General features: G+C 39.1%; 1 protein-coding gene across 1 annotated transcript in view; it reads left to right on the forward strand.

Moving 5' to 3' along the window:
- Nucleotides 1-3,207: 3,207 nt before the first annotated feature.
- The window catches only part of Mpp1 (MAGUK p55 scaffold protein 1), a 31,951-nt gene continuing 8,712 nt past the window's right edge, over nucleotides 3,208-26,446 (forward strand). Inside the window, exons 1-6 of the mRNA XM_057759092.1 lie at nucleotides 3,208-3,488; nucleotides 12,283-12,426; nucleotides 12,718-12,796; nucleotides 16,610-16,695; nucleotides 19,838-19,906; nucleotides 25,941-26,137. Of these exons, the coding sequence (XP_057615075.1) occupies nucleotides 3,387-3,488; nucleotides 12,283-12,426; nucleotides 12,718-12,796; nucleotides 16,610-16,695; nucleotides 19,838-19,906; nucleotides 25,941-26,137 (677 nt within the window). The 5' untranslated portion in view covers nucleotides 3,208-3,386. The remainder of the gene's footprint in view (nucleotides 3,489-12,282; nucleotides 12,427-12,717; nucleotides 12,797-16,609; nucleotides 16,696-19,837; nucleotides 19,907-25,940; nucleotides 26,138-26,446) is intronic.

Genomic DNA, 26,446 nt, shown 5'->3' on the forward strand with positions numbered 1-26,446 from the left:
CACTTGCTCTACTATGTTCATAGCAGCTTTATTCACAATAGCCAGAACGTGGAAAGAACCTAGAAGAATAAATAAAGAAAATGTGGTACATTTACACAATGGAATATTACTCAACTTTTTAAAAAATAATGACAGCAGGAAACTTGCAGGCAAATGGATGGAAATAGAAAAAGACTGAGTGAAATAACCCAGACCCAGAAAGACAAATATGGTATGTACTCACTTATAAGTAGGCATTAGCTGTTAAGTAAAGGCTAATCCAAAAACCCAGAGAAGCTAAGTAACAAGGAGGGCTCAAGGAGGGTTGAATGACTCTCTCTGAGATGGGGAAACAGGATAGATTTTGATGGTAGACTGGGGGAAGGTGGAGATGGGAACGGGGTGATCAGGTGATAGGGGAGTGATGAATGGAGAGAATACTGGAAGAGACTACTGGAATTGAGGGGCATTTGAGAAGCCATGTAGAAACCTAATACAGTGGAAACTCCCTAGAATCTACAAGAGTGACCCTAGTGAAGTCTCCTAGTAATGGGGGATATAAAGCACAAATCTGCCATCTTCTATAACTAGGCAATTCTCCCAGCATTGGGACTGAGATATCAAGCCAGTACAAAACCTCCAACCTACATTCTGTCCTGCCTGCTCAACGTGCTGGGCTAATAGTGGCACAGAACTTGTGGGAGTGGCCAAGCAATGACTGATCCAATTTGAAGTCTACACATACCATGAGAGGTAGCCCACACCTCACTCTGCATGGATGCCCAGGAACCAGAGACTGGTTATCCCAGAGACTCAGGATAGAACCAATTATCACTGGCATTTAAAAAAGTCAATAAAAATGATTTCTAGTAATATTCTGCTATACTCATAGATCAGTGCCTAGCATAATTGTTCTCAGAAAGGCATCATCCAGCAACTGATGGGAGCTGATACACACACCCACAGCCAAACACTAGAGGGAACCAGGGGGAATCCTTAGGAAGATGGGGAGGAGAGGAAGGATCATAAGAACCAGAGGGGTTAAGGACATCAGAAGAACACACTCACAGAATCAACTAACCAGAGTTCATAGGGACTCAAATAGACTGAAGTGGCAATCAGAAGCACTCTATATGGGTCTGAGCTAGGTCATCTCTATATATGTTATGCTTGTGTAGCTGTCTCTAAGTCTTTTTCCTGCTCCTGGAACCCATTTCCTCCTACTGGATTGCCTTGTCTAGCCTTGGCGAGGGTTTGTGCCTAGTTTTACTGTAACTTGTTATGCCATGTTCAGTGCATATCCCTAGGAGGCCTGCTTTTTTATTTTATTTTTTATTTTATTTTATTTTATTATTTTTTTTGGATTTTTGAGACAGGGTTTCTCTGTAGTTTTCGGTGCCTGTTCTGGAACTAGCCCAGGCTGGTCTCAAACTCACAGAGATCTGCCTGCCTCTGCCTCCCGTGTGCTGGGATTAAAGACGTGTGCCACCACCACCGGGCATGCTTCTTTATTTTTTGAAGAGAAAGAGGATTGAATCTTGGGGAGAGGGGTGGGAGGGTGAGGATTGGGAGTAGAGGAGGGAGAGAAAATTGCAGTTGGTATGTAATGTATGAAAAAAAGAATTTATTTTTTTAAAATAAAATAAGAACTATGGAAACAAAACAAAACAAAAACCTCAGATCCTAATGTTTGAACAGTAAGTAATCCTAGCCAATGAATCATCTTCCCATCCCCTTATAGTTTAAGGATTGTTTTGTTTTAGAAAGTATTTGATGCAGCACAAGTTGGTCTCAATTCACCCTGTAGCAGAAGATGGATTTAAACTCAAGATCCTCCTGTATTTACCACCCAAGTACTGAGACTACAGGTATGTGCCAGTATGCCTGGTTATCTTTTGGGTTTTTTTTTTTAAAGAAGTTCTTATTTCTCCTTATTTATTTATTATTTACATTTGGAGACAAGGACTTTGTATCCCAAGCTGCCTTCAAACTCACTATGTGGCTGAGGGTGACAATGAATTTCTGATCCTCTTACCTCTACCTCTTAAATGCTAGGAATATATATTAGAAGGGTTTTTTTTTTTTTGGTTTTGTTTTTATTTTTTGTTTTGTTGGTTTTGGCATGCTGGCTAGGCAGTCCACTAACGAGGTTCATCCCCATTTGCATATCACATAAAGCAAGCTCCCAATTTCATCTTTTCCAGTTCCATATTCAGTTAATAAAAGACCCTCTTTACTCATCTATTTTATTGTTTAGTACCCTTGTATATGTACACAGGTGAGTTACAGGGTTGTCCATTCTGTAACATTTTTCGATGTATTCTTTCTCTGAACCAATCTCCCCTCCTTCCTTCTCCCCTCCCCTCTTCTCTTGCCTTTCATTCTTTCTCTATCTAAAACTAGTTCCTTAGGCATATGGGTATGGTTTAAGTTATTAATAACGTGAACTCATGGTTTTATGACAGGGTTCCCAAGGAGCCTTTAGGCCCAGCAAACATTAATTTTGCTCAGAAAGCCTTTTATTTGTCTCCAGGGCATTTGGATGTTTAGGGATCTTACTCTGATTCTTAAAAATTGTTTGTTCCATTGGCTTTGGCTGATTCCTAGAAATTGTGTGGCATCAGCAGTGGGAGAGCTGGCCTAAGGTAAGTAAAAACACTCTTGAGGCAATCCCATCTTTCATCACTGAACAGCATACACCAATATAAATGATGGTACCAGCAGCACAGGAGCGTAAAGGCATTTTCACAAGTCTAAACCTGAAAGGTGTATTGGCCTTATGACCACACTGATTTAAGAGCCTTGAATCTCGTCAACCCCCTGTATCCTTCAGGCTTCATTGGAAAGCTGGCTAGTTCCTAATGGTCCCAGCTATCTGGATGTAAAATCAACTCCTGGGTTGCCTTAGCTAGGAGCCTGCTGGTTGCAACTCATGGATAGTAAAGGGGCAGCAGATGCAGTAGCTGAACGTTTCTGGATCTGCTCCGGTATTTCAGGCCTGCGGGGTAAAAGCGAGACGGAATTCCATCTTCTACAGCTGCAGCCTGAGCAACTCGGGCCCGCAGAGGCGTGGCAAGAGCAGAGCGTCCTAGCAGCCCTAAGGTACGCCTTCTCCAATCGCTAGGCAGGAGAAAGGCCAAGGCGTGGGTGGGCTTAGAGGCGGGCCAGGGCGGGAAGTAGGCGGAGCGTGGGTACTGCTCCACCCAGTCCTTCTGGCTCTTAGCCTGCGGGGTTGGGGCTGGCGCAGCTCTAGTTCCTTTCCTCCTCTCCCTCCTGCGCTGCCTCCACCGCCTCCGCCCGCCTCCGCCTCAGTCTCCCACGCCTCCGAACAGGCCGCGGTTACCGGTTTGCGATTCCCGGGCTTAAACTCTGCAGCTCCAGTGTCCCGGTGTCGGTGCTCCTACGAGATGACGCTCAAGTCGAGCGAAGGCGAGGGTGGGAATAGCATGCGCACCGCGCTCTCGGACCTCTACCTGGAACACTTGCTACAGAAGCGCAACCGACCTGAGGTTAGCTGGACCTCTGGGGTCCTCGGGGTTCGGGTTGGGTCTCGGCTCCAGGCCTTTTCATCTACTTCTGGATTTGTCCTATCCGTAGCCTTGTTCCTGGGTGATCTGCCCCGGAGGACCTGATCTTGAGTGTCCTGTTCCCAGGGTGGAGGCCTTCGCTTTGGGCCGAGTTCATACTGAGATCTGGGTGTGGTGAATAGTTGTCTGGGGCAGCCCTCCTAGGTGAAAATCCCCATAGGCTGGCCAGGACCAAATGCTTACTGAGGTCAAAGAAAACTTGCTCATGGATGGTAACAGAAAGACTTTAAGAAGAAAAATGAAAGACTTTAAGGAACACATCCAAGAGAAGATCTGCCTGGTTGGTTGTTGATCATTTGTGCTAACTTCGTGCTCTAAAGAGCTCACCCTGTGTTCCTTTGCATTTCATTTCAGCAGGTCCCCTTGTACTTCGTTGTAAATTAGTGTAGCCTTCATATTCCAGTGTTAAACAGTAAATAACTACTAATCTCCGGTGTCAGAGGCCCCCAGAAGAGGCTATGGATTATATTTTATGTAGCATGTCTCCCCCAAATTCAGTAGGTTATAGTGTGAACCCTGCTTATTTCTACTCCTTTACCCTGCTCCCTCTACTTTCTAGTCCCTTCTGGGAGATTTATTGAGTTGCTTACGATACAGCAAAGCCAGATTTGTGACAAGCAGGTACAACTATTAACTTACCATACATTACTTAAACAAAATGTTCAAAAATAATACTAGGTGAAACTGAGAAAAATATTTTTGGTTGTGATTCTAGTCTTTAACGGCTGAGCCATTTCTCCAGCTCAGAAACTGGGAAAAATAAAACCAAAAAGCTTTGCAGGAATGGTACCTTGAGCAAAAAACCCTCATGTGTTTGGATCACCTTTTTTTTAGATGAAGGGTAAAAAAAGGAAAAGTGAAGAATTGGTAAGAAAAAAATGTGTTTTTGACAGTTGTATTCTGGTTCCCCAATTCTTTGTTTTCTTTTCCTAACCTTTGGTGTCATTTACCCTCCCCCAGCCAGTTTTGGAAGTACGGTTATTTAATCTTGCCTTTCTATGCTCCACACCCACGGTCCTCTTTTAGTAACCCTGACAGAGCAGCTCACTGCTTAGGGGAAGAACCTGTGCACCAATTAAATGTCAGGAAATTTTATCTTTCCTGCTGACAAGTAGGAAGACATTTTGCTTTTTGTTTGTTGTTTAAGGCCTCACACTGTAGTTCAGGCTAGCTTGTAACTTTATTTATTGTCCTGACAGGCCTTGAATTCCTGGCAATTCTGCCTCAGTTTCCAGAGTGATGGAATTATAGGCATGAGCCAACAAGTCAGACTTCAGGACATTTTTAATTGTCACAGCTAAATGTATTTAACTTTTTACAGCAATGAATTAGCAGACCCCCAAATGTCACGACTACAGAAACATCTGTTCCTGATGTTCTAGTTCAGTGTCTTATCAAAGAGCAAAGAGCAGAACTTATGTGGTAAAATGCTAATCTATTTAAGCCTCTGTGACCACAATAAAACCAGATTCCTATCTGTAAGGTATCTAACTCTTACCAGTTTTAAAAATTAAAGTCATAAATATACTGGAAGTGAAGGACAGGAAAGGAAGAAAACTGACAGATCATACTAAGTAGTGAGAAAATTGGGGTAAATACTAAATACTTTTAAAATGACATTTTATTTTCTAGTATACATTCTCTGAAAACACAGACTTTGATTGGAAATATCCCATTCTCAAATGAGACAACCAGACCCAAGAAGGTGCTCTTCCTTTGGTAGAATGATAATCAGGAGTAGATTCACTGACCATGCTGCTCCCTTCTGACTCAGCCAAGACTTGCTTTCTGCTATTGTACATGGAATGTATGGCATTAACCTCGGTGTTTTCTTTATAGGCTATTCCATTTTGCCTGGAGTACTGTTTGCCCCGTACATCCTGTATTCTACAAAATGCAGGCTTCAGCAATGCTGGGCACTCTGCAGTGTTTCACAGCCCCCTACACCTCCTTCAGAGGAAACATCTGTAGCACAGTTCAAAGGGCAGAGAGAGTTTCTCAAAGGAAGTTGAAATTTAAAAAAAAAAATAGATGAAAATAACTTGGCAGGGGTGGGGGCAGGGGTAATGGGGGTGAATAGAGGAGGGACAAATATAGTTGACTTTCTCATTTAAAGTAATTGGCTTCAGAACAAGTGGCAGTGAACTAGTGAGCACAGGAATGAACAAACATTTGTTCAGTCTACTGTTAGGCCCTCTGCCAACTGCTTCCACATGGAGAACTTAGAATGCCCAGTCCAAGGAGATGAGTGACCCTAAATACAGAAGAAGAGCCTAGGAGAACCTTAACACCATCTGCCAGTCTTGTGTAGATGCCTGGCTGAGCCCATCTGATGCCCACAAGTACCCACTATTCACATGGACATAACTGTTTCACTTTGTGAGGGGAAAACTACAATAAAAAAGCTAGAGAAGCCATGAAACTAACAATTCCCTAAGGAAGTACAGAGCTTAGAACGATTTAACTATAAATGAAAAGAACTGGAGACATGGGAAAGCCCAAGAATCAGGATTTTTCTGGCAGGTATTGTCTTAAAATCATACATTAACTAGAGGTTTGTTTCTCAGGCACTAAATACATATATCAATCCAAAGGCCACATGTTTAAAGGTCCTTGGCTGATTTGCTTATCTGTCCAGTGCACTCTGGACATCTGCACAGGTTTCTTCCACTGAAATAAAACAGGAAACACAAGCAGCTCCATTCCACCTAAAACTCTGAACTGTATTTCCAAATACTTGGCCCTTGGTTTCTGCATAGCCATTAGACCAGTGTTGAGATTATGTATAAAACAACATTCATCAAACCATTTCTTTGTTTTTATTATTTGTTTATTTGGTTTTGTTTTAAGATAAGGCCTTACTATGTAGCTTTAGCTGGCCTGGAACTCACTATGTAGACCAGGATAGCCTCAAACTCAAAACAGATCTGCCTGACTCTGCCTTCAGAGTGCTGGGTTTTAAATCATACTTTTAATCCTACCATGCCTGGCAGTTTTTGTTGTTTGTTCTGTTTTATTTTTTAAATATCATCTCACTGTATAGCCTAGGCAGATTTCAAACTCTTGGCAGCCCTCCTTGTCTCAGATTCCCGAGAGTTGAGATTACAAACCTGCACCAACAGGCCTAGCTGATTAAAATTAAATTCTTAGCTGGGTGGTCATGGTACATTCCTTTAACCCCAGCATTCAGGAGGCAGAGGCAGGTGAATTTCTGTGAGTTCAAGGCTAGCCTGGTCTACAGAGCGAGTTCCAGGACAGTCTCCAGAGCTACACAGAGAAACCCTGTCTTGAAAAACCAAAAAAGAAAAGAAAAGAAAGAAAAATTAAATTCTTGTCTCTACTTTGTGATCCATATTTTGAGGTCAAAAAGTAATGTTTACAAACCATTTGCAGTAAAATAATTCATAAGCCTTAGACTCCAGGAGTTAGTTAAAATAGAAGCACGGGATTCAGAGTTCAAGAAGACAACATGATACCAGGATTGTCGCAAACTCACTTTGTATTCCAGGTTACCCTCAGACTTATTCTTCTGCCCCAGCCTCCCATGTGCTAGGATTACCATGTGGTAGGTGCTACCATACCTAGTTTATAAGTAAGACTTTATTGAAACTATATAATAAATTTTGAAACTAGTTAGACTGATATTTACCACTTCTCTTTCAAAATTAGTTTAACTATTCATAGATAGGTCTATGACTTTCCATCATGTTTATAATTTTAAAAGACCAAATTGTCTAGAGGTAATTTGACTTTAACTCCAGTGGATCAGGTAAGTGAAACCACTTGACATCTGACACCAGCCTCTGCTCCTAGGCAGAAGTGGAGAACAAGATAGCTGGGTCACCTGGATTGAATTTCCTGATTTTTTAAATTAAACAAATCAAAGGTATGTAGTCACAATAAAGAAAATTATAACGAGAAGGTGGTGGCACATGCCTTTAATTCCAGCACTCAGGAGGCAGTGGCAGGCAGATCTCTATGAGTTTGAGGCCAGCCTGGTCTACAGAGCGAGTTCCAAGACAGGCAGGGCTACACAAAGAAACCCTGCCCCCCCCAAACAAAAAAAAATAGAAAATTATATCTTTTTTTGATTAGCTGTCCAAGCAGATACTACTTTTGATGTTCACCTTTCTAAGGGGACAAGATTAAGTACTCTTCTCCATCTCTTTAAACTTCTTAGCCTCTAGCACATATATATCTTAATTTGTTACATTGCTTGCATTTACAATATGTTCTTTATAACTTTTTTAAGATTTGTCTGTCGGTGAATCCAAAAATGTGAAAGTCAGTGATTTTTATCTTGTTGTAGTTGGTTGCTGAACTAATGTTCCAATTTTTCCAGATCCCTGATATTGTTTGGGATGGCAAGATGTTATCTAGCTAAATTCTTACTTTTCCAGCCTTTTTTGCAGCTTGGGGTGGTTGTATGGCTGTGAGCTGGAGCTCTGGCCTATGAGATAAGAAAAGCTGTTCTCTGGAGAAGTTCTGATCTGGGTCCAACTGACCTAGCCCCTCTGCCTTCTTGCCTTGAGAGTGGAGCTGATCCACAGAGTCACAGCTTTTGAATATGTTTCCAGCCCATGACTCCCTTCTTGGATTTCTGACCTCAGACTGATGGTCTGTGGAGCAATATGGCCCTTCTTCTTAGCTAAAGACTTGAGTGTCTGTTCCTTTGCCTACTTTCTGTCTTTTAGAGAATTATTGAATGAAATCTGTTATCCTTGGTGATGCTTTAATGTTTTCTCCATGGGTGATATGAAAAGTGTGTGTTCTCTTTCTATTCCCACTTTGTTCTGAAAACCTGGGTGTGGTGGTGTGTGCTTATAATCTTGGTGTTTGGAAGTCTGAGTCAGGAGGATTGTGATTCCAGCCCCCTTTGAGATACATAATGAGACCCTGTCTCTAAAGGTTCAAATAGCTAGACTAAGAAGTAAGGGAGGATGAGATCCACATAAGTAGTCAGGCTGCCGACTTAAATGGGAATTCCACTCATGTCAGAAAATTCCATCTTGCCAGTTGTAGAAAGGAATGTTGTTTTGAGAACTTGGTGGGGACAGTAGAGTTCCATTTTCCTGAATAGAAATTAATCATTGTGATATAAAATGGAGGGATACATGAGGCTTTGAATGCTGAGTATTTTCTTTAGTGGCATCTTTCAGTATTATTAGTATGTCAGCACTCACAACAGAGAGCTATACAGTAGCATGGTAACCATAGCCCACATTTACCAACTGCTTCTAAGTATTATATTAAGCTTGCAACCCAGTAAAGTCATCCTGTTACTGTCCTCATTTTACAGTTGAAGAAACAGAAGTGCAAGAAGGTCAAGAATCCAAAGTTACACAGCAGTTAGTAAAAGAGCCAGAAATCTAATTCAGACAGTACGTTTTTCTGTTAAGTGATGTGTTCTAGGTTTTTAAGTTCTACTTAATATATTATTTTGCTAAATTATTTTATTTTGTTTATTTATTCATGTATTTTTTTTTCGAGGCAGGGTTTCTTTGTATAGCCCTGTAGACAAGGCTGGCCTCGAACTCACAGAGATCTGCTTGCTTCTGTCTAAGTGCTACAATTAAAGGATAAATCTAAATTATTTTTTTAAAAATAATTTATACACATAGTTCATAATTTGCAAGGTATGGTGAGTAAAGTCAGCTCATGAAAGCAATTTCCTTCTCACTCCATCTTGTAGCCAACCACTTTCTCCCTTTCTAGAAATAATCACTGTGCCTTCCAAAGATTATTGTGTATTTCTAAGTAAATGTGAATACACTAATTTTTTCACTGTTTGTGGTGAAGGTAGCATAATTATCTTCACATTGTTTTATTTTTCACGTAAACAGTTTCAAAATTACCTCTAAGCCCCCTTGTCAGGGTTACATGGTGTCTTCCCACACAATGACTATAATGCTACTGGATTTGTGTGAAGTTCTGTGTTGCTAAGTTAATTTTCAAACTCCAACCTTTTCAATAGTGTTACAACATAAATGCCATATGACCATGTCATGTGAGTTTTGGACATTTTAGCTGCAAAACAAGGCAGTTTCTCTTTCTCAACACTTCCCTCATCTGAGGTTACCCATACCCAGTAAATGAAACTATTTCAGTTCTCATTGTCCTTTCCATTACAAAGGAAGCAGTAAGTTGACAGTTTTTGAAGATCATACCCATGTTATAAGCCATAACGTCTCGCAAGTTTCTAGGCAAGACCTCCTTGCCCCTCAACTTTCCACCCTTTTCCCTCTGTGCATGGGTGGGCCGCTGAACTTATTCCAGCAGTGTATACATTCCCACATAAGACTTCTTTCTACCAGAAAAATGAATGGCAAGATACACTTTTCACAGCTCTATTTATTGAGAAGACCTTCCACATCTCCCAGTGTCCTTGAGGGCTACCCCTGGGTGTGGCTAGTATATAGCTGCTCCACATTTTCAGCTTGTATCCACATACCAAACTCATACTAGTTCTTCCTCCTCTGACTTGCTGTGTTGGTTTTGATTTAATATTTTATGTACAAACATTTGTAGAATAAGAAAGGTAAAATGTCTTCAAATTACTTTCAAGTAATTGAAACTTTAAATTGTATAACATTAAAAAACAATGCTACAAGACCTATACAGGATTGAGTCCATCAGCATTTCTTTGTGTATATATTAGACCCTCCCTGTGGATCTGTTGGCGGTTAATGATTACTGAATGGGTGGTGTAGTCATTAGTAAGCTGCTCTCATCTGTTCTTATGCAAATAACTAATGAAATTCAGAGGAGAGATACCCCAATAATATTTTCCCAGTTTATGTGCCTACCTGCAGGTACAAGAGTTCCAGTTCTGTACCTAATGGCTTGCCTTTTTACGATTTTTTACACTTTGTCTCTCTCTCTCTCTCTCTCTCTCTCTCTCTCTCTCTCTCTCTCTCTCTGTGTGTGTGTGTGTTATATGTATACATGCATACAATTGTGTGCAACTATGCACTAACACAGAAGCCAGATGTCTTGCCATAGCACTTTTTTTTAATCATATTTTCTCTAGACAGGCTCTCTCACTGAACCTAGAGCTATACTGGTGGCCAGTAAGCCATGCTGGTCCTCATCTTTACCCCAGACAGAGCTGGGATTATAGATGGCCTTGCTGAGCTTTTTATGTGGGTGTTGAGAATTTATACTCAGGTATTCATACTTGGACAGCAAGCACTTTTACCTACTGAGCCGTCTCCCCAGCTCCCTTTTCATTCTCCCACTCTTTTAAAGTATTTATTTATAGTTTATAGGTATTTTCACCTGTGTATAAGTTTATACACCACCTTTGTGCCTGGTGCCCACAGAGGCCAGAAGAGGGTATCAGATGCTCTTGAACTGGAGTTACAGGTGGTTGTGAGCCACTATGTAGGTGCTGGGAACCAAACTCAGGTCCTCTGCAAGAGCAACAAGTGCTTTTAACCACTGAGCTCTCTCTCTCTAGTCCCCCCTTTTACTCCCTTATTGCTATTCTTCACCAATATTATATTTGGAAAAATTTAAACTTACTGAAAAGATGAAAAAATTATCATTGTGGCTTCTATAATTGACATATTGCTTTATTTGCCTTAACACATATATCTACCTAGAACCACCCATCTATCCACTTTTTTTCCATTTGAAGGCAAGGTGCAGATGTCAGGATATTTCACCCCAAAGAACTTCAGTATGTGTATCACTGCCTAGAGTTCATATTTGTTCATGAACTTCAGTATGATGAACTTTAGTATGTATATCACTGCCTAAAGTTCATATTTGTTCATGGTTTTTTTTGTTTTGGTTTTGGGTTTTTTTGTTTGTTTGTTTTTTAGTTTTCCAAGACAGTTTTTCTGTGTAAAGTCTTAGAACTCTGATTTGTAGACCAGGCTGGTCTACAAAAGGAGATCCACCTGCCTTTGCCTCTGTCTCCCAAGTGCTGGGATTAAAGGTGTGCAACACCACTACCTAGCTTGTTTATGGTTACTTTTTAAGGTAAATTATAAATACAGTAAAATGCAAAAATCTTGAGTATACTATTATACACTGTATCATGGCATCAAATATTACCAGCATTCTAATTCTCTTATGCCAGTCCTTTCCCTTCAAGACAACTACTGTCTTAATTATTTATAATAGTTTTGTTTGTTCTAAAATCTTACATACATTTTATCATATTGTATATATTCTTTTTAATAAGACTTCCTTTATTCAACAAGTTTCTGAGTTCATCTCTTTTATTTTGTAGTTTGACTTCTTGTATTCATGAACAACTGGCTTGTGTGTTTTCCTGTGTGTCAACATCTGTGTTGTTTCCTTTTGGGTGGACTATTGGGAACACAAACCTGCTCTGTACATCTGCATACAAGTTCCTATGTGGATAGATTTTTTTTTTATCTTGGATTAACCCCTAAGAGTAGGATTGCTGGACCATAGAGTAAGTGGGTGTTTATGTTTGGCCCTTTGCAATTTCTGTGCTATTTTGCATCTCAACAGACAGTTGTAAGCTGTCATGAGGGTGTTGAGAATTGAACCCAAGTTCTCACAAAGAGCAGCCAGTGCTTTTAACCACTGAGTTTTCTAATCCCTCAGAATATTTTTAATAAAAAATCATTCCTTTATCTGAAAGAACTGGGTTTTCAAAGCTTTTTAGTTTCTAATTACAGATAATTGACTGTCCATGGGTCTTTGCTGTTTTATCCACTAATCTGTTTTCATTTGACAGGCTGCATTGAATCAGTTGAATGTTGCCACTGAGGACATGTACACCAATGGGTCTACTGTTCCAGGTAGCCCTGCCCATTCTAAAGGGCAAGAGGCAAGGAAAGTACGTCTCATACAGTTTGAGAAGATCACAGAGGAGCCCATGGTAATCTCTTGTCCTATTGTCATTCATCATTTATTCTCTACTAGTGAAATCATTGGGCCATAAAACTGCCAATGGCCACTCATGGAATTGTACAATCTGCCAGCTTCACTGTTTTTTGTCCCCATCTCAAGTTTCTTTCAAAGCAAGCAAGCTTCCTGCTTTTTCTACTTGAGAACTGACCCTGATATAAATGGAAATGGTGTTCTCTGCAATTTTTTCTTTATATGCTTTAAAGATTATCCACAAAAAGGGCTTAAAACAAAGCTTACTGTTCCATTGCCTTTATTTCAGGGAATTACTTTGAAGCTGAATGAAAAACAGTCATGTACTGTGGCCAGAATTCTCCATGGTGGCATGATTCATAGACAAGGTACTCTGGCAGGGAGGAGGGGATCCTAAATCTAGTTTTATTATGGGATTAATTATTTACTCTCTATTCAGTGGTGTGGGACATGAAGTTTATAGTCCTCAAAACTGATATAATTTTCACGAAAGTGCCAAGAGATTCTTTGAGTTAATAACTGACTCTTTAAGGTGGGCATGGTGGCATATACCTTTAATCCCAGTACTCAGGAAGCAGAGGCAGGTGGATCTCTAAGTTCAAGACAGGCTTGTTCTACAAAGTGAGTTCCGGGACAGCCAGAGCTACACAGGAAAAAAAAAAAAAAAAAAAAAAAAAAAAAAAAAAAAAAAAAAAAAACTTGTCTTAAAAAAATATACCCAAACTGACTCTTTAGAAAATTGCATGGTAAGATCTTAGTATAAACTACTCAGTACTCTTCCTCTGTACCCTCTTTTTTTTCTTTTGTTTTTTCAAGACAGGGTTTCTCTATGTAGCCCTGGTTGTCCTGAAACTGACTCTGTAGACTAGTACTGCTGTCTGGGGGACCAGCCTCCAGCAGCACAGACAGGGCTTTGACAGGAATCCATGGAGTCAGCGAGTCTAAACTTTCTATCTGAGGGACATTAGGGAAAAAGACACTCACAAACTCTCTTGATGGTTTTATTCTTTCTTCTTCTTTATTTTCTCTTTTTATTCTCTCCCTTTATTCTGTCTCTTTCATCTCATGTTTTTTTATAGCCTTTATACCCCAACATTTTCCAGGCAATACAAGAGTCAAAACAGTTGCATTCCATTTCTCAAGTGAATGAATATAGGTAAAAAACATATTTTTATTTCCCTCATATGATTCAACATTTTATGTATTACAGGCAAAAACCAATTTATCCCAAGAACCCACATACATTCATACCCAAGCAACTTGTTATAGATTAACCATGTGGCCAGCAAAGTCTTTTACTGTCAGGCTGCATTTTGCAGTTTCAAAGAAAGGGCCAATTACTTTATTACTTATCTTTAAAGGTAATCTTATAAGGAATCTTAAAGTAATCACAAACCTAAACTTTTATATATGAAAAAGAATCATTCAGCTCTACTTTAAATCCTTAGTGTACATATCCATTCATTAATAGTTTTTTATATCAGGAGATTGAGGGCATACATGGGTATAAGTCATCACCTTTGGTCATCAACCAGACCTTACAAGGAGAATACGTCAGCCAGTAATAATTGGGCTGCTTTGTTCTTATTCCCTGACTTTAAAGAGTTCTGTATTCAACTAAGTGCCTTTCTAAAACTTTAGATTGTCTTCTTGGGTTTTTCCCCTCAAAGTTATTTAACAAAAATATCTTAGTCTAACTTCATTATTTTCAAAGTTTTGTTTCAGCTGTGATGCACTCTGAGACCTGTGAACACATCTCCAACATTAAAGTTAAGAGAATTTAAGCTAGCTGGGCTACTGGGACTCAGTTGTTAGGCATTAACTTGAGCTACAATCCATGCAGCTCCTTAGGTGAGACTCACAGACCCTGGCTGTGAAACATCTCCTTGTATTTATTTTTATTCACCAAAACTCTGTATAAGCTATCATTGTTATTATCAAACTAGACAGTACAGCTTAGGGAGGGATCATCTTCTTGACAATCCACAGGTAAAAATGCCCAGTAGAACGGGATGCTTCCAAGAGATAAACACATTATATCACAGGCAGTGGAGATCTCCCCACATCCATTCACACCATGCTAGATACCAGAGAAAGAGAACCACAGCAAACATGGAAAGGCAGAGCAGAAGCAAAAGACATTCCAGGATCTGAAGTCCGGTGGCCTTGCTTAAACAAGATTGGCCCATCAGGGGATTCCCTTCTGCTGGGCTGACACCTGGAACTTCAATTGTAACTTGCTGCTCCTCTGGCATGGCCAACAGCAGACCGGGCTGGCCTTGAACTCAAAAATCCATCTGCTTCTGCCTCCCGAGTGCTGAGATTAAAGGCATGCACCATCACCACGCAGCCCTCTGCACTTCTTATATATTGTTTTATAATGATATTTTTCCCATTTAGTTAATAAGTGACTCATTACTATATGTACCCATTACATATGACTGATATGTAACAGTAAACAAAGCTGTTTCTCTACCTTCCTGGAGCTTGGATTTTCTCATTTATTATAAAATAATAATTTTATTTATTTTATAAACAGCTTAAATGGGGAAACCAAAATTAAGTAATTATAATTAACTATTGTATTTCCTTAATGTTAGAGTGCCAGCAATTTTCAGATGCATCATTTACTAAAATATATTTTAGGGAGCAATGAAAGAACAGAATAATAAGTTAAAATATAGCATGTTTTTGCAGCTGCAGCTAGCCTGTACGGTACTAGAAATTATGCCCAATATTTGGGTATGGCTACTCCAATGAGTCTCCTACATCATTAATTCCTACCCTTTTATGTTTTAATATAGTTTCTTTTTTTTTAGTTTTTTTGGGTTTTTTTTGTTTTGTTTTTTTGTTTTGTTTTGTTTTGTTCTTTTAGTTTTTTGAGACAGGGTTTCTCTGTAGCTTTGGAGCCTGTCCTGGTACTTGCTCTGTAGACCAGGCTAGTCTCAAACTCACAGGGATCCACTTGTCTCTGCTTCCCCAGTGCTGGGATTAAAGGCGTGTGCCACCACTGCCTGGCCCTTACTATATTTTTTGTTTGTTCTTTTTTTTTAATTCAAAGTAACATGACATGAATTTGGTAACCAGCCTTCACATAGAATTTTAATATTGAATAACCATTTAAAAGTACATTAGAGGGCTGGGGAGATGGCTCAGTGGTTAAGAGCTTTGCCTGCTCTTCCAGAAGTCCTGAGTTCAATTCCCAGCAACCACATGGTGGCTCACAACCATCTGCAGTGAGATTTGGTGCCCTCTTCTGGCCTGCAGGGATACACGCAGGCAGAATGCTGTATATATAATAAATAAATAATTTAAATAAAATAAAAGCACATTGGAGGTTTAGTTTAACAATAACAAAGAAACATTGAACGTAGGGGCTGGAGATGGCTCAGTGGGTAGGAACACTGTAGTAGGGAGCTGCGGGCCTCTTCCCACAGCCCGGCTCATGGTTGCCTGGCTAGCTTATGCCCCAAAATAAAGACACACAAACTCTATTCTTTTAAACACTGCTTGGCCCATTTCTGTTCATGTATGTAGCACCCCAAGGAGCGCTTACCAGGAAGATTCTGGCCTATGTCCATCCTGGGTCAGAGCTTCATCGCGTCTTTAAGCAAGTTCAGCAGTCCTCTTTCTGTGGGTTCTCTGTGTCCAGCAACCATGAGCCGGGCTGTGGGAAGAGGCCCGCAGCTCCCTACTACAGAACACTGACTGTTCTCCCATGTGACCAGGGTTCAGTTCCCAGCACCTACATAGCAGCTAACAACTATAACTCCAGTTCCAGGGGATCTGACACCCTCACATAGACATATAGGCAAAACACCAATGTACATGAAATATAAATAAAATTTAAAAAAAAGAAACATTGAACTCACTGGCTAATAGTCTCCTGGAGTTGGCAGCTGTTCTAATTCCAGGAATTCAAAGATGAGATGCTTTTATGAAGCTCTTGGATGACTGATATCAGGAAGGACAAGGCAGTATTGAACTGTCCTAGATGGATTCTGAACCATATTTGTTTTTTATCTCTCTTAGTTAAATATTTCTAATAACTGAGTTTTATTTATTTTCTAAAATACCCTAGATTGTGGTTCCTTTTGTGTGGTATTCTTGAGCTATACTGACAGCTATTGTTTGAATTTTTACTCTTTTGTACATTGAGGTTTTTGTTTGTTTAATGGCAGGCTCCCTTCACGTGGGGGATGAGATCCTAGAAATCAATGGCACAAATGTGACTAATCACTCAGTAGACCAGCTGCAGAAGGCAATGGTGCGTATTTTCTGTACTAAATAAAGACTGTCTTCTGTGTTCATGGAGGGTTAATGGGCACTAGTGTCTATATCTCATTTCTCTGCAAAAGCATGGTTACCTTATTGAGAGGGCTGTTATCACTTCTGATCTTCTGTCCAAGAAATGATGTTTCTCTGCTTTAATTTAGTAAAACTGCAGAGCAGGGCCAATAACTGAACATCAGTCTCATAAAATGACAAGAATGTTGTACTGGGCATCTAGAGATTGTAGTGTGTATTGGTATTTCTGAATCCCTACTGTATTCTTGCTCTGGCTTTGAGCAGGTGGGTTAGCTTCATTCAGTCTGTATTCGCAGAATCTTTTATGTGCAGTATTGTGCGTGGTGTTTGGGCTGCCTCTCCTGTTTGCTCTTCCTGACATTTTGCCATCTTCTTGATTCTGTCTTGTGCTTCAACAAGCTGATTTTAATGTCTATATCAGTTGTGCTTCAGTGGATTCAGCAAGAAGTTAGAAAAGGTATTTATGTCCCTATTCTTACTTGCCAAACCTGCTCCTGTAGGTACCAGTTTCACACAGGTGTGGGCATCCTCAAAAGATCCAGCAAGAGAGAGAGTTCTTCCTGAGGATATGCATACCTGTATGAATACATCTTTCCTGAAACTCTCTAAACTTCCTTTTTGAATATGCTACCTAATTATTACTGGATTCCCCAGTAATATCATAGTTAGTAACAAGAGTGATGCCAGAAAAATTGACTCTTCAAGTGGGTCTTTGATACTGGCTGCTTGTAAATGAGCATATGCTAAGAAGATGGTACACTAGAAAAGAGCTGATCATTCTAGAGAAATCTAATTCTTATTAGAAAAACATAAGCTAATATGAAACCATAGAAAATAAACAAAAAACTGTTGGCCAACAACTTTTTGAAAATATGCTTAATTCCTACAGCACAATTCATTCTAGGCAGGCTTGGAGTCAGTGGTCCAATGCAGTAGAAATATATGGTATATACATACTATGGAATACTTACTGTTCTGTCTTATACAAGAAGGAAATCTCATTATTTGTTACAACATGGGTGAACCAGGAGGACACTGTTTAAACAAGCCAGACACAGAAAGATAGACATCACATAAACTAATATATGTGGAATCCAGAAAGGCACACCTGTAGAAGTAGAGAGTGGAAGGTGTTGATCAGGGACTAGGGATGGGTGGGGATCATGGAGCAACCAAAGCTATAAAATTCCACATAAATAAGATAAATGCAATTAAAATAACTCCGTACTACAGCATGGTTACTATAATAACTATGAATTATATTTTTAAAAATACTGAGAGTAGATCTCAGGTATTCTCACAACAAAAATAAGTAGTGAGGCAATACATATATGTTAATTAACTGTTTAGCCATTATACAATGTATACATAATTTGAAAACATTTGTATGGGATAGTTACGTGTATTTTTATTATTCAATTTGCAAGAAAAAGAGAGGGCTGATGAGAAGCCAAGGACAATGGCACTGGGTTTTGATCCTGCTTCATGTTCTGGCTTTGTGGGAGCCTATCCAGTTTGGATGCTCACCTTCCTAGACCTGAATGGAGTGGGGAGGACCTTGGACTTTCCACAGGGCAAGGAACCCTGACTGCTCTTTGGACTGGAGAGGGAGGGGGAGAGGAGTGGGGGGAGGGGGAGGGAAATGGGAGGCTGGGAGGAGGCGGAAATTTTTTTTTCAATAAAAAAAGAAAAAAAACAGTAAAAAGATAATCTAAATAATCAGAGAAACTATTGTTAATATTTGGTCAGAAAACTTGTATTTAGAACATGTAAAGTACAAATAAAATCTATACCAAGGAAAAAAAGAGAGAGGATGATCATCTATACTTACGGTAACAAAATTACAAAATCATTGAGCTGGATGCAATAGCTCATGCCTATAATAACAGTTCTTAGGAGGTCAAGGCAGACTATCACTTGATTTCCAGGCTAGCCTGGGCCATATAGTGAATTCTAGGCTGTATTCCAGAATGATACCTGGCTCAAAACAAGCAAACAAAACCAAACTGAATAATTTTTCAAAAAATAACAAGTTAAACTTGTCTACTTGTAGTTAGTTGTGTTACCACTTGGGAGCCTGGCGCACAAGCGTTGTGGGGTATTTGTAACCTGTGTGAAAATTCTTGGCAGAGAGAGAACAATGGGAAAAAGAAGGCAGAGTCACCAGCTATATGTAGAGGAAGCAGTATGGGCAGTATGGAGAAATGAGGTAACAAGCCACATGGCAGAACATAGATTAAAATAAATGGATTAATTTAATTTACAAGAACTAGTGGAACAAGCCTAAGTTAAGGCCTAGATTTCATAATTAATACTAAGTCTCCGCGTCATTATTTGTGAGCTGGCAATCCAAAGAAAAAACCTGAGTACACAGAAGGATCATTGTTGTGGAATATTTACACTGTGTAAAGATGTGTCCCTGTAATTGGTTTAATAATGAGCTAAAAGGCCAGTAGCTAGGCAGGAAAGAATAGGTGGGACTTCCAGGAAGATAGAGGAACTTGGGGTGAATCTAGGTGTTTCAGAGACTCCAGTGAGAGACATTGAAGAGGTCAGACATATGGTACAGAGGAGAGGTAACGAAGCCATATGGCAGAATGTAGATCACTAAAAACAGGTTAATTAAGTCATAAGAGATAGTTGGGAAAAAGCCTAAGGCCAAACTTTCATAATTAATAATAAGTCTCTGTGTCATTATTTGTGGGCTGGCAGTCCTAATAAAAACATACTACTACAGGTCATAGTTTAAGGAAAGCCTCAGTTATATAGAAAAACCAAAACCAAAACAAAATTACATATGTGTGTATCATGTTTATGTGTGACTATAATATTTGAATCTTTGCATTGGTATGGGTATATTTGTGATCATTTTAGGAAGTTCAAGGAATCTTTTGGGGACCAAGAGCAGAAGAGGAGAAAGTCATGAGGTTTTGCTTTATTATTTTTGTCTTTGGTTATGCTGGCATAGGGAGCATATGACATTCTCACGGTTCAGGAGGTAGTATCTGACCAAAGCTCAAACTGTAAAGATGGTTCTATAGTGGAAACTCATGTCACCCTAGTTTTCTTTACAGTCTCATTTTTCTTTTTTCTTTAAATAGAAGGAAACCAAAGGAATGATCTCATTAAAAGTAATTCCTAATCAGCAGAGTCGTCTTCCTGCACTACAGGTATATAATACAATTTTCTCTGTTGTGCTGTTTTGTGTTCTTTGAGATTTTATTAAAAGTAACACAATTCTATAACTAAGTTCTGAGTCTCTTACAGGTGTTTATCTGCTTGGTGTAGAATCCTATTATGCATTCTCTCAACTAAAATATAAGAGCTATCTCTTTTTCTTTTTTCTTTTCTATTCTTTCTTATTTCTGTATGCTTGTTCATTTCTGTCCAAGTGCACATGTGTGGATGGCAGAGGACAACCTTGGGTGTTATTCCTCAGGTGTCATTCATCTTTGTCTATATGTAGGGAGTGTCCTATGAGTGTGTATGTGCATGAATGCATGTGTGTGTGTGTGTTGTAGGAAGCTGCGGGCTGCGTTCCTGCCACCCAGCTCCCGGCCACCTGGCTAGCTTATGCCCCAAAATAACAACACACAAACTGTATTCTTTTAAACACTGCCTGGCCCATTATATCTAGCCTCTTCTAGGCTAATTCTCACATATTAATTTAGCGCATTTCTAATAATCTGCGTAGCACCACTAGGTGCGCTTACCGGGAAAGATTCAGCATGTCTGACCTGGCAGCTGGCTGCATTGCGTCTGGCTCTGAGAGGAGCTGCCCTGCATCTAAGCTCACTTCCTCTTCCTCCCAGCATTCTGTTCTGTTTACTCCACCCACCTATGTTCTAACCTATGAGGCCAAGCAGTATTTTTATTAATTAACCAATGACCTTCCTCCATCATGTGTGTATGAGTGTGGAGGCTAGAGGTTGATATTAAATGTGTTTTCTTTACCTCACTTCACCTTTATTTTTTTGAAGCAGTGTCTCTCAGGGAACCTGAAATTTACTAATTTGGCTAGAATGGTTAGCCAATGAGCTTCAGGTATTCACATGTCTCTTCCCTAACCCTCTTCCCCTAGTACTGGAATTACAGGGAGCACATCATCATGTCTGGCCTTTTGAGTGGACTCTGGGAATCTAAACTTAGGTCCTCATGGTTGTGTGGTAGGCACTTTATCAACTGAGATATCTCACTAGTTTCCCTTTTTTTGAGACAAAGTTCCACTGAACCCCATGCTAGTCTGAATCTCAACAATTAGATTAGGTTGGTTGGCTAGCGAGCCTCAGGGATCCTCTGTCTCTGCCTTCCCAGCTCTGGGTTTATAAAAGTGTATGACACTAAGCTTAAGTTTTTAATGTGAGTTCTGAGGATCATGAGTTCCCTCATCCTTGGAAGGTAAGCACTACATCAACTCAACACTCAGCACTTTATTCCTTTTTCTTTGAGGAAGAAGACAATGATGGAGGTGATAGGAACAGGTTATTAGTAGTTGAAGAATAGATTGGACAGGACCTTGGAAAATGGATGTGCAAAAGGTTTGGTTTTTAAAAATATTTCAGGTTGAAGAGATGGTCGAGGACCTGAGTTTGGTTCATAGTACCCACATCAGGTACCTCACAGTAGTCTGTCTATAACTATAGCTCTAGGGGATCTGATCTTCTGGTCTCTGCAGGCAACTGTACATATGTACACATAAGTAAAAACAAATAAAAATAAATAAAATATCAAACCTGAAATTTCTATCATAGGTTACCTGTAGTATGATAGTATAGTCTTAAACATTTAAGTTGAAGTTTTGTTGTTTATGTACATACATATAACAAAGTGAATAGATCACAAGTATAAAACTTGTATGTATTCATAAACTGAGCACATAAATTGAGCCAATTCAAAAGTCAGAATATTGTAGATGGAAGTTTCTGTCCTGCACAGTCCTGCAGCCATTCAGTCACAGCAAAACACACAGAGGTTTATATTAATTATAAACTGTTCTGCCTCTTAGCTCAGCCATATTATTTAAGTAGTTCTTACAACTTAAATTAACCCATAATTCTTCTCTATGTTAGCCACGTGGCTTGGTACCTTTTATCAGTGAGGTTTTCTCATCTTGCTTCCTCTGCTTCTGGATGACAGCTGCAGACTGAGCCTTTCCTCTTCTTAGAATTCTTCTAGTCTGTTCATCCTGCCTATACTTCCTGCCTCTCTACTGGCCAATCAGCATTTTATTAAACCAATAAAAATGACAAATCTTTACAGGGTACAAGACCATTGTCCCACAGCCGAATATGTCCAGCGTCTATGACGCCTTATTACCACAACCCTGACTTATAACATAAGAGAAGAGTTTTACTTCATTTTGAAATTTATATAAATTGAACTATATTGTAGGAATTCTTTTGAATGTCATTGCATTTATTCAGAATTGTATTTAAATTAATCATCCAGGTTACTTGTAGCAATAGATGATTCAGTTTCTCTGATTCATTGTATAAATGTGCTGCAGTTACTCATCCATTCTGATACTGCTGAACTTTTAAGTTTCCAGCTTTTTTTGCTATGAACTTTGTTGGATGTGTGCTTTATACCTTTACTTTGGGGGATAGAATTGATGGGTTTTAAGGCACAGGTATGTTTTAATTTTAGAAGATATTGCCCAGCAGTCTTTGAAAGTAGTTGTTCCATTTTATATTCTCAAATATACTTGTATGACACTTCTGTTTCTTCCATATTTTCACCAAAATTTAGAATTGTCTTGTTTTGTTTGTTTGGCCATTATCTGGGGCATATTATGTCATAATTATCATTGTATTTCTCTGATAATTAGGAAATGTTTCCTTTACTATTTATATGTGTTTTTGCCACTTAAATATACTTGTTTGGTAAAGCTTGAATTTTTTCTTACCGAATTGTAGGAGTCCCACATATTTTCTGAAGTGAAGAGTCCTTTGTCATGTGTATCTCAAATATGCTCCTTTTTAATTTTCTTCATGGTACCATTAATGATTAAAGAAGATTCTAATTGACTAATGTAATCAAAATTGCTACCTTTTTCCCTCATATAATTAGCACTTTATGTTTGTTTAATTTTCTTTTTGCTTACAAGGTCAAAAGGACACTCTTCTATATTTTTTTCTAAACCCCTGTAGTGTTGTGAGAGCTGCGGGCTGCGTTCCTGCCACCCAGCTCCCAGCCGCCTGGCTAGCTTATGCCTTGAAATAATTACACGGAAACTGTATTCTTTTAAACACTTCTTGGCCCATTAGCTCTAGCTTCTTACTGGCTAATTCTTACATCTTGATTACCCATTTCTATTAATGTGTGTAGCACCCCAAGGTACGCTTACCGGGAAGATTCTAGCCTATGTCCATCCTGGGTCGGAGCTTCATTGCGTCTGCCTCAGAGAGGAGAGCTATCGAGTGTGAGCTCACTTCCTCTTCCTCACAGTATTCTGTTCTGTTTACTCCACCCACCTGTGTTCTAACCTATGAGGGCCAAGCAGTTTCTTTATTAATTAACCAATGACCTTCCTCCATCAATGTAGAATTAAATTGATTTTTCTGTAGGATATTGTAAAGTAAGAGGTCAAGGTTTCAATTTTTCCATATGGATATCAGTAGACTCAATACTATTAATTGAAGTAAACATCCTGTTCATATGATATATGCCCCGTCACTTTTATCGTAAGTCATATATGTAGGCATATTTTGTGTAGTTGGTCTATGTATTTATCGCTGTATTAAATCTCCATATCATTTTGGAGAAAGGAGACATCTTTATAAAATCCCAGTAGAAGTGGTGATGGTGTAATATTTCTTTATTTCTCAGTATAGAAGAGAAATTTTTTAGTATTTCATTGTAAAGTATGTTGACTGTAGGTTTTTTAGTTTATTTTAATTATTTTAATTATGTGTCTGTGTGTATGTGCATATGAGTGCAGGGGCTTATAGAGGCCAGAAATATCAAGATTTCCCTGGAGCTGGTTGTGAGCCACCTAATATGGGTGCTGGGAGTCACACTCAGGTCCTCTGGAAGAGCAGTACTTGCCATCTTAACCATCCCTCCAGCCCCGAGCTATAAGGTTTTTGAAAGTATTCATTAGATTCAAGGAGCTACCTTCTGGTTTCTTTCTTTGTGTGTTACTAGTGACAAGATCATATAATTTTTCTCCATTTTATGTTAATGTCACAAACTTTGTGTTGCTGAATGAGATCCTGTTTGATTGTGACTTCATATCCTTATAATAAATTGCTGTGTCTGATGTACTATTTCATTTTGGATTTTTATATTTTTGATCCTCAGCGAAAAATAGAAGATTCTTGTTAGATTTGGGTATTATGGTTATGAGTTTGGAGGCTTAGAATTCCCTGCTATTTGTATTTTGGTAAGAATAACTTATTTCTTAAGCTGTTTCAAAATTTGACCAGAGAAGAACCATAGGATCTTGTCAAATGTATTGATGTGAAATTGTTCATAAGATTACATTTTGAGTGTGTGTATACATATACACATGTGTGTGGAGTTGTGTGTACTCTCAGAGACAGTGGAGGACGTTGGGTATTCTTCATTGCTGCTCAATGACTTATTCCCTTGAGATAGGGTCTCTCACAATTTCAGTTAGGCTGAATGGCCAGCAAGTTTCTGAGATTCACCTATGTGCCACCATATCCTATCCTATTAAAACCTTTTAAATATCTTTAAGATCTTTACTAGTAAATTGGTTTTGCTTTGACAGAGTCTTACAATGTAGCTCTGGCTGTCCTGGAACTCACTATGCAGACTAAGCTGGTCTTGAACTCACAGAGTCCACCTGCTAGAATTAAAGGAGTGGGCCATTATATGTGGCTTTTTTTACTAGTAAACTGTAACCTTCCTGTTCTTAATTTCATTAATCTTTTCGAAGAGCCAGTTAACCATTTTAGGTTTTCTCAATGGTGTTTTCTATTTAAATTCTTTCTGCTCATTATTTCTTTCATTATTTTGTTTGAGCTTTATTTATGCTCCTTAATGTTATTACCACAGATAACCATTGTCCAAGTTTGCTTTCTGTTGCTATAACAGAACTTTCTGACTTAAAGCAACTTGGGAGGAAAGGCTTTATTTCAGCTTACATTTCCAGGTCACAATGTATCCTTGAGGGAAGCTATGGTTGAAACTCAAAGCTGGAATCTGAGGCTGGAACACAGAGGAATGCCATTTACTAGCTTGCTCTCTTGATTGCTCTCTCCTAGCTTTCTTACACTAGCCCTCTTGCCCATATGATGATGCTCGGATGATGCTGCCCATAATGGTCTGGCTCCTCCCATATCAAGTCATCAGTCAACACAATTTGTAACAGACATGGCCACAGGCCACTCTGAAGCTATTCTTCAATTGAGGTTCCCTCTTCCCAGATTACTCTAGGTTGTGTCAAGTTGATTATTAAAAACTAACCAAGAAAATCAGTATTAAATTCTAATATAAGTTTTTCTAGTCACTTTTTTCTATGACTTTTTTTAAATTTTTGACCATTCTGGGTATTATTTTGTTTAATAATGTTCTTATTTCAATAAAGTCAGCAGGATTGCCAAGGACATTAGATATTCTACAAGTTGAGTTTTTGTGTGGTAATATACTCAGCAGATACTTAACCATTTATCGTGAATAAATAAGTATGTCTTAGGAAATTAAATTGTTTCTAATACTTCACTCTTAGAAATAATGCTGTGATACACATGCTTATCTACATAATCATTACTAGCAGCTCGTTTTATGTAAGATAAATGCATAGTAATCAAGGTAGGGCAAAAATGTCAATGTTTGAAGATGATAAACACATTTATATTGCTAGACTGTCCTCTAGAAAAGGGTTTATCAACTTTACCATATTCATGAGAGTATCTTGTCAAGGAAACAGATCCATTTCAGATGGATGGTAGCAGATCTGTACTCTGAGATGGACAACTGAGATTCAATAGCTGGAAACATGTTGAAGCAGAAAGGCATTTCATGGAAGATACTTTCTTATTAAAAGAATCAGTTTTGGTTCTTTTCCAAACACAACAGTAAGTAGTTAGGAACATCCAAGCTGCACATGTTTGAGTCTCTGCTACCATTCTTGCCTCATTCCTGCTCATTTCCCATTTCCTTACAGTGGGACTTTTTATGTATATGCTCTCTAGCCACTGGTGTTTTTCCTGAGGTACTCTTTGCCTTCTTTTACAGATGTTCATGAGAGCACAGTTCGACTATGATCCCAAAAAGGACAATCTTATCCCTTGTAAGGAGGCAGGACTGAAGTTTGTTACTGGAGATATTATCCAGATTATCAACAAAGATGACAGCAACTGGTGGCAGGGGCGGGTGGAAGGCTCTTCCAAGGAGTCTGCAGGATTGATCCCTTCTCCTGAGCTGCAGGAATGGTGAGCTATGTTTGTGCTGGTGGAAAGCCCCTGCTGTAGCTAATTGCTTAGCTTCAGAAATCTGTTTTGTGTATATTTTTCATTTTTCCTAAACATATGTCCTAGTTTCCTTTATGTAATGGATAAGGAATGGTTCACAGGAGTTGATATGGTTCATTTTATGGCCATTTATTGCAGGCAAAGGATCTAGTTATAGAGCCCTCCCCCTGCTTCCTGCATACCTTCAACCACTCAGTACTGTTTTTAAGAAAACTTCTAAAACCAGCACATTTTAAGTATGTGTCCTTTATACAGATTCTTGTCCTCCAG

Source organism: Chionomys nivalis, chromosome X, assembly GCF_950005125.1.
Source record: "Chionomys nivalis chromosome X, mChiNiv1.1, whole genome shotgun sequence".
NCBI classification, from domain to species: Eukaryota; Metazoa; Chordata; class Mammalia; order Rodentia; family Cricetidae; genus Chionomys; species Chionomys nivalis.